This window comes from Temnothorax americanus, unplaced genomic scaffold (assembly GCF_048541705.1).
Source record: "Temnothorax americanus isolate GAGA-0224 unplaced genomic scaffold, ASM4854170v1 Scaffold39, whole genome shotgun sequence".
Lineage (NCBI taxonomy): Eukaryota > Metazoa > Arthropoda > Insecta > Hymenoptera > Formicidae > Temnothorax > Temnothorax americanus.
Genome location: NW_027509536.1, coordinates 1,228,189 through 1,237,123, shown reverse-complemented (window position 1 = coordinate 1,237,123; position 8,935 = coordinate 1,228,189). Strand labels below are relative to the sequence as shown.

The 8,935-nt window shown below is 39.6% G+C and overlaps 2 protein-coding genes across 4 annotated transcripts; one reads left to right on the top strand and one right to left on the bottom strand.

Annotated features, from left to right (window-relative positions):
- Positions 1-2,853: 2,853 nt before the first annotated feature.
- LOC143902256 (uncharacterized) lies at positions 2,854-5,038 on the top strand. Of its 3 annotated transcripts, none has more exons than XM_077414993.1 (3): positions 2,854-2,941; positions 3,668-4,305; positions 4,378-5,038. In XM_077414993.1, exons 2-3 carry the CDS (start codon positions 3,879-3,881, stop codon positions 4,380-4,382), a joined length of 432 nt encoding a protein of 143 aa, XP_077271119.1. In that variant the 5' UTR covers positions 2,854-2,941; positions 3,668-3,878; the 3' UTR covers positions 4,383-5,038. The 3 variants fall into 3 exon arrangements, with proteins under 3 accessions (XP_077271119.1, XP_077271120.1, XP_077271118.1); XM_077414994.1 differs by having other exon boundaries at positions 2,872-3,154; positions 3,668-4,275; XM_077414992.1 differs by having other exon boundaries at positions 2,882-3,154.
- Positions 4,783-8,448, bottom strand: LOC143902254 (F-box-like/WD repeat-containing protein TBL1XR1). The gene is made up of 6 exons (XM_077414990.1): positions 8,032-8,448; positions 7,407-7,694; positions 6,378-6,727; positions 5,963-6,307; positions 5,510-5,878; positions 4,783-5,430 (listed from the first exon to the last, which is right to left on the bottom strand). The coding sequence occupies exons 1-6, from the start codon at positions 8,099-8,101 to the stop codon at positions 5,299-5,301; spliced, it is 1,554 nt and encodes a 517-aa protein (XP_077271116.1). The 5' UTR covers positions 8,102-8,448; the 3' UTR covers positions 4,783-5,298.
- Between the last annotated feature and the right edge of the window lie 487 nt (positions 8,449-8,935).

Below are 8,935 nucleotides of genomic sequence, written 5' to 3'. Positions count from 1 at the left end.
CGTGATACGTAACTAATGATAATATAATAACAGATCTCATTTAAAATGAGCCAACAATAGACATCTTTACCTATGTCCTATCGCCCATATAGGATGCGGCACGGGTATCGTAACAGGCTGTGCTACTTGGCACTCCTATAGTTTGAGGAAACGTGATAATTTACTTTGTGTTTTCTTTTCTGTCCTGTGTGGTCTTTTGAGCGTCGTAGTTGCTCAAAAGAAAAATCAATCTTTTTTTATTTGGTATTTTCGGATAAGCCATAATAAGAATTTTTTTACTCAATCGAAACTTTAAAACCTAGATTCGAGTAACTAAAAAGACGTGAAATGTTTATTAATCTTAATCATTGTAACGATGTAAAATAATAAAAAAGTAAAACATCAGATAGAAAAAGATCACGTTATTTTCTATAAAGTAAAATTAATTAATCTTCTCAATAATCTCAATATATTTACCATTATGTATGATACTGACTTAATATACATTTTATGTACTTGCTATCATTTACGGTTGCCGAGATATAAAAGCGTTTAATGAAAATGATGAGTGGCGAGGCGCACGATTCTTTTGGCCAGCTCGCGCTATATTGCTTTAATAAACAAAAGTATATAATTGCGAATAATATAATTGAGTAATACCAATAGGACAAAGTACCAACTACAAAGTCTTTTTTTTTTATCATCTTTCTATATCATTTACGGTTGTCGAGATATAAAGCGTTTTATGAAAATCAGAAATCATTTGGCGCCCGATCTTTACGGCACGCGCGCGCTTTATCGCTTTATCGCTTTAATAAACGAAAGTACATAACTGCGAGTAATATAATTGAGTAATACCAATAGGGCAAAGTATATAAAGTATAAAGTCTTTTCTTCATCATCTTTCTATCATTTACGATTGCCGAGATATAAAGCGTTTTAGGAAAATCAGAAATCATTTGGCGCCCGATCTTTACGGCAGCGCTTTATCGTGTTAAATAAACGGAATGACGTAATTGTTAGTAACAAAATCGGGATATTCCAATAGCGCAGAGTATAAACTAAACAGTCCTTTTCGAATCGTCTCTATATCTTGGGTAGTTGCCCAGATATTTGCGATAAACGAAAGGGAAGACTTTTTTTTCTCGCGCCAAGCCAGCGACACATGGCCTTGACCTACTTTCGACGAACAGCTGTACATTATTGATCTACTTTCTAAATTGGCCTTGACCTAGATCGCCGAGTCCGCGAACGCCGGCGCGCGCCCCGTCTATCTGTAAAATTTCCTCGGAAATCGCTCCTGTTACGCGGGAAGCATGATGAGCGAGGAGGTATTCCGGCAGCGGCACGCCCCTACCCCCACTTATTAACCATTTCCGTCAGAACGGCGCGCGGTGCGGTGCGGATGCCCAGCCAACCACGACGGCGGGCCAATCCGAGCGCTGGCTGGTATGCACAGAAGGGGCAGTAGGCTCTCGCGCTCTGACCAATATCAGCGTGACTAAGCGGAGGCAACGTGGGGCAATGTGGGGAGGCCAACACCCTCGTTTAGAATACCTCCGTCAACCTCCTTGCTTAACATGCTATGCTGATACTTTTGCCGATTTAAACGCGAATTTTCGACGCTGAGAATCGCCATTTTCGCCTAACCCTCTTAATCGAAAATGTACTTTCAACCATTGTTATGATCTTTTGTGCATTTCTACGATACGCGATCAAATTCTTTTAATTGTTTAAATTTAATTTATAAACACTAAAATACGAAATTTCGTTTATTATTAGCATATTTATTAATTATATTTGTTTAAATTACAATTAATTGACGCTTATGCGGCACGTAAAACGCTTCAACTCATTTCCCACGGTGATCATGACACCGTAGTATTAAGAAAACCCGTAATACATGTGTTTTTCTCGGAACAGCAAGATATAACTTACATTACTTTGATAAAAAATTTTTAATTATTTAATACAGATTTACAAGCTCATGAAACAATTAGCGTTGTGTCAACGTATATTATATAATTTCTGAGACTCGTTTAGTATCGGGCGACGGCATTCGTATATAGCTCCTTTCTCTCGTTGCCTAGCATTATGCAACAACATTCTATAACCTTTTAGCGTTTAATCTTGTTCGAGAGAGTATGCCTCACATTAAAGGATAGATGATAATGATAAAATTAACGTATATATTTCTCGAGATTCCTCCTTTGTCGTTCGCATCACAGAGTTTTTATCTTCCCGAACGTCGCCCGACGGCACTCTCCGCTACCTTTCTCTCGTTGCTTCTAGCATTATGCAACAATATTCTGAAACGTTTTATCGTTTAATGTTGTTTGAGAAAGCATACTTCGCATTAAAGGATACATAAGCATTGTTAAAATGAACGCATTTCTCGAGATTTCTTTAGTGTCATTTGTCGTATTTTCGGCGCGCCGACTTTCTCATAGTCTAAAATATTTCTATCTATAATGTCTATGAAAGAGAGAGAGAACATTACGTGGCTGTCCTCGTCGTACATTTAGCCCTGATGCACTGATTTAATTTCCAAAAATCGAATCAAATATTGAAAACGTAAACTCCTCTATTAAATAAAGCTTCATTTTTAATTTGTTTTAAAAACAATATAAAACATGTAACTCGCTAAGTTTAAATAAGAAAACGAGATGAAGATTTCTTAATTTTTATTTAGGTGTAAATAAGGTTTGCTCCATCCAAAGTTCTTTTTTTATTTGTCAAATTATATACAAATTAGAAAATGTATTCTAATGCGGACGTTCATAAATTGTAATCTCTAACTTTCGTATACATTTCTATTTTGTACGTACTTGTCTGTTTATATTGTTATTCCCCCGCACAGACGTATTCCCCCAAGGACAAACTGGTTTGTCGTTGAACAGTTCGATCAGTAAGCACCCGATCGTTTCGGCAATCACGTCTGGATATATTAATAAAAGACAAGGTATTTACTAAAAGCGCCGTATATCCGTTTTCGAAGATTTTTCACTTCGGAAAGCAGGCAGCGAACAGAGTCTGTCGGTTTTGCGAGAAGACAGAGCGAGTCCGCGTTACTGAACTTGGAGGAGGAAAAATTGTTGAGCCACATATAATAGACAAGCATGTTGCCGGCTGTGCGGTGATTTATTTGTATCCAGAAAAGACTTCAAGTCCATCGGTAATATAATTCGCGAAGCAAGTTAAGAAATAAGATCCGACAGTCCGCAATTACTCGTGAAAATCGAAAAGCATCATCGTCCACGAGAATTTTAGAACCAAATTTTCGACAAGTTTTGTTTCATTACAGACGATTATTGTTTATATATTTACAAACTCATGTTTCATTCGCTTGAATTTTAAAATAATATGAAGATTACAAAACAAACACACACAGTCCGCTAGAAGGAAATGACCGTCAAATATATAAAAGTTTTGTTACTTGGAAAGCATATGTAGAATATTATAATATACAATCAAATCGAAATTAAAATAAAATTTAAGGATATAAAATACATAAGCTAAAATGCAATTCTTATACAAATAATAAATGCAAACTTCTCCATTAAAATATTCTCTAAAATTATGCATAACGCATAAATTTCAAGTCTATAAATATAGATCTTTTATCTTCAACGTCGGGTATTTTTTTATGGCAAGAATGTTAATTCCACATTTTTAATTGAATCTTCAGCTGCGTGCAAGTGGTTTGAACGCTGGCATTGTCCGACGTCGCCGACCTGCTACGACTACCTAGAGAAGAAGCTAAAATCGTGTTCCATATGCAACGGCAGCAGATTTTGCACGCCGCCGGAAATCTATTGGAAGACCAGCACGCCATCGGCCAAAAGGCCAGCTTCAAGACGCCCTGATACGTGCCGGAATTCACTTTCGGTCACTCGGAAATGGAGTTGCAGCTGAGTGAAAAATTAAAGGAGATGAAAAGCTTATTGGATGAAAATATCGCCTTGGAGACTCATCTTCAACTTCAAACGCGCAAAATCAAGTTACAACTCGACGAAATCTTACGGCTGACAGACAAGCTGGTTGAAGCTGGTAGAATACGTCGGATTAAGGCCTACTTAAATTGTGTGCAAGTAGTTGTGCGACAAAAACTGAAGAAGTCCTCGTTTTCATCAAACCGGGCGATGACGGAGCTTGTACGCATGGCAGATTCCTTAGAAGAGCGAGTGACGGAGAATACGAGATTCATACAGAAAGTTAAGGAACTAAGCGAGGTAGTTGAGAATCTGAAAGTAGACATCAGAGAACTGTTGATGCAACGTATTGAAAACTACACAGGCGAGTCAGCAGATGCCACCTATCGAGAGGGTATAAAATTTTGTTTAATTATTTGTAAAATTTTTGTTTAATTATCAAATCTTTATCATTTATTATGTTTAGATTAAATGGCAATCGTCGACGAAGAGAATGCACATTAAAGGCACCGAATGTGTTCCGCCGCTACTTCGTGGTTCACAGAATTGATGGATTGCCTGGATGTAGCGGATCATCCTGTCGCCGGTTATACATCGCCGGGTGTTCTGACTGAGCTGCATCTGCGTGTCGAGCAACATTACGGCGCAGACTAATACGTCAACATTGCGTTTTATCGCGGAGGATGTCGCGCTCTTCATATCGAACAAGCTGCGCTTAACTTAAATGATTATGAAGGGTGACTAAAAATTATCGAATATTTTAAGAAACCTTATAGAATATTTATTTGAATATTAGTAATTAAATTCGAATTTATCCGTACTATGATAAAAATTTGAAGTACATAAATAAAGATTATAAAGAATACATACGTTTTTCAGAGAATAACAAGATTTATTTTGCAAATAAAATTTCGTTATTTATTTTTGTCTGTGAGAAAAATTCTCCGTTTCAAATTGCGCTTAGAATCACCTCGTATAATAAGAAAATGAACAAATATAATAAAAAGTTGAACGTCTAGTAAATGTCGACTGACGCAGAGTCGTAACAAAAAGGCGATCTTAAGAGCAATTATAAGGAAAAGGTGCTAAAAGATTTGTATCAAATATAACTGAAGCAATCAGTCTTGTTCTTTTTCGAAAAATTTCCTGAACTGGTGCACACTAGTGCAATAAGTTAGACTGAGACAAGTATATATTGTTTCACTCTAACTTATTGCACAAATGTGCACCAGTTCAAGAAGTTCTTCGGAACAAAAAAAAACAGACAGACGGTGATAAGATTAATCTTACCCCAAACACTAAAAAAAAAAAAAAAGAAAGAAAAAACGGAGTTACACGCACGCAACAAACTTTCTCTCAGAAATACGCCCTAGGACATAATTATAAATTACAGTTTACGAAGATCGAGAACGAATACACTGCCATCCGATGCTGACGCACCGACCTTGTCACCACGACTATTCCAGCACACTTCGAAGATACCGCCTGTACCTTTGTAACTGTGTACCAACTGGCCGCTCTGTTCGAATTAAGAGAAAAAGCAATCAATTTAATTCGATTTAATAGTATTAAAAAAAAAAAAAACTTATGATACTTACTTGCGTAGACCATATATGAACGCATTTATCAAAGCTACCGCTAGCAAGGAATTTCCCATCTGGACTAAATGCTACACTATAGACTGGCTCGGTGTGTTTGGTTAGCGTGTGTATGCACACACCTCTCTCGACATCCCATAGTCTAACGGTAGAATCGAACGATGCGCTGGCCAATGTTAAATTCATATTCGGATTGTGTGTTCCTGGGCCAGTCGGTGACCATTTGATCGTATAAATTTCTTTACTGTGTGCTTGCAGATCGTGCACCCACGTGTCCTGCTTCATCGACCAAATTTTCAGACTCATATCGTCTGAACAACTGGCCAATAGATTTCCTTGCGGGTCCCATTTAATTGCATTGACTTCGTTCTGCAAAACACACCAAAAAAAAGAAGAAAATGAAGGAAAATGTTTGATTGAACCACGATACATTTCTCGATCGCATATACGTACAGTGTGTCCCTGAAAGCTTTTGATAGGCTTATCCACATTGAGTTTGCACACATGTATACACTGATCTGTAGAACAGCTAGCGAATGACGTGTTCGTCTGCCAGTCGACGTCCAAAGCAGGCGCGCAATGAAAACTGAATTGTTGCGTACATTGCCCGCTTTCAGCGTCCCAAATAATTGTGGTCTTGTCGACGCCAGCACTCAGAATGTAATTGCCGCGTTTGTTCCATTTTAATGCGAAGATCGGACCTTTGTGCTGACCCAATGTGGATGCTAATCGCCCATCCGTTGTCCAGATTCGTGCGTATCCGTCGTAACTTCCCGTCGCAAGTAACGTACCGTCACACTGCAAAAGTTCGAAATGCGTGTTTGCATCAACGCGTTCGACCATAACTAAAAGCGCGTCCAGTCAGTACCTTCCAATCTAACGATGTAACGTCTTTATTGCTGGGCACTTCAGTGCCGCCTTTCTGAATACAGTGACGTAGGACGAGCTGATTTGGTGCCTGAGAGTTATCCGACATATCCCAAATGCGAGCAGTGCTGTCGCCCGAGCCAGAAGCTAACAGATCGGTCGTCGGATTCCACGCACAGATAAAGACCTCCGACTCATGACCACGCAGTTTCGTGGCTTTACTCGCAGGAATCTCCACGGTACTGGTATTAGAACCTGCATTTGGACCTGTTGCTGGCTCGTCTACCTCCATCTCCGCTCCCCGGTCCCCACCTCGGTCATTATTATTTACGCCTTCGTTGGATGTAACAACTAAGAAAAGAAATAAACATCTCGATTAATTCAAAGGAACTTATTACAACCATTTTAGAATACCTAATTGCTTATTATATGTAAAAAAAAAAAAAAACAGCAGTCAATTCCAATAATTACTTTAATAATAGAAATAATAATAATAGAAAGGTAATTGCTGTTGAGTCGCGTGAATCACATTATCAATTTTATACTTATTCACATCACGTTACTCTGATTGACAGTAATGATCTATATACATATATATCTCTCTACTTATTATTTAATTAGTTTATTTAAAGAACTGTTTGCCACTAGTTGACGGACAGATCGATGATGAGTTATACGCTGTCTCTTCTGACTACATCCAGTGATAAAAATATGCTTCGTCACAAAGGAAACCATATCTTTATCGTTACGTTTGACAGAAGCGACAAGTTATGACTCACAAAATGACCGCAATCTATGGCCGTCCCGCTTTAATCTGCCTGAGTTCTATGGAGGTCTGAAAAATATTTAGCTTCTCCAGACCAGGGTGTATCAGGCTCTCGGTAATTACATCACGCATTATGTAATCCTAATCACTAGTTTAATCTCCCTATCTTTGACTCTGCTATCATATGCTTATATGTATAAAATTACAATATTGTACTTCGATTGTCATGCAAATATATATAAATATATATAGCGAGTAGATTACCTTCTTCACCATTGGTATCTTGGCCATCAGCCTTCACCTGCTGTTTCTGCTGATTGATCTGATTCTGTCGTGTCGCAACAATGTCTGGCATAACTGCGTCAATAAGGGACAAGGATTCCACCATTCTGTGTTCGGTGCCATCTTCGCCTATCATAATCTCAGCCTCCGTGTATTGCAATCCCTTCTGAATAATGGACAGGAGGGCTGCGGGTGGCACGAGAGCTCCATTGATATTACTCTGCGATATATGGGACTCTATTCCAAATGTGTACGCAGAATGTTGGAAACCTGCGGGAGACAAAAGTCCGGGAATGACAAGATTAGACTGAAACAGGGCGAAACGTTACGCTCGGACGACGTTGAACCTATGCGAGCTGACTCCATCCTAAGATTTTAAGTATAATAGACCGTGTTGACAAACCACGAGTCACTCGACTCGGCGGCTTGACTTAGCTACACTCCGAATCGTGAGCGGTCTCAAATCGCCGGCGTGTCGGCCACTCGATCGCGTAAAGCGCGTTGGAATCAGCGGCCGGGTTTCTCGTCGCGCGAACGTAAACACGCGCAACAGACGCGGAAACGCAGCGTCCGTCCGGATATGGAGGTTATGTACGGAGAATCGTACCGGATTCCTGCAGGTATCGGTAGACCAAGAAATTGACCTCATCGCTGGAAAAGCTCATCGTGTCTGACATTCACGGTACTAGCACAGCATATTTACGATGGGGATCGCGTCGAGAGGGCCGCTCCTTCAGACGCCTTGAGTCGATCGCGCCTGGCCCTGTCTGGCCCGCGACCCGCGACTCCGCGCGCAACGTGCAATGGCGTACAATGCCGTGCAATGCCGATTGCCGACACCACGCTGCACCACGCGACCACGCGCCGAGCCGAGCCTCCTTCTCTCCTTGCGTCAAAGACACAACTTTTCTCGCTTGCCCGTTCGCCACTGTTTTGCCGCGTGAGCCGCGTCGAAACCAAACCCAAACCACCAAACCAAACCCAAACCCCGTTTTGCGTGCGCAGGGGATCAGGGAGCAAGGGGAGAAAATGGACGGACGATAGTGTTTTACTGGTTACCGGCTGGAAGCTGGAACTGGAACTAGAAATTCTCTATAAAGACTCACCAACGACGACACCAACTCCGAAATCGTCACGTGATCGTTAATGGACTTTGATTGGCTGGAGTTATGAATATCGAATCGTTTACAAATTCCATGCATGGAAAGTTTTCTATTGCTGCGCGTATTGTGAAACTTTTCGGAATTGATTCCGAAATTCCGATTGTATTTATTCCGTTTTCCTTAGAAAACACAATAGAAATCTAGGAAATAACTAAACAATTCCATGCATAAGTCAAAGCGAAAGATTAATTAATATCAAAATTATTTGCTATATTTTTTACTATTTTTTTTTTAAATAATTTTTTTTGCTCCAACTATTAAAAAGTTACGAACGCTAGATAGCTTAAGATATTAATTAATATTGACACATAAATTATAAATTCGAGATTCGAGATCTCAAGTTCAAAT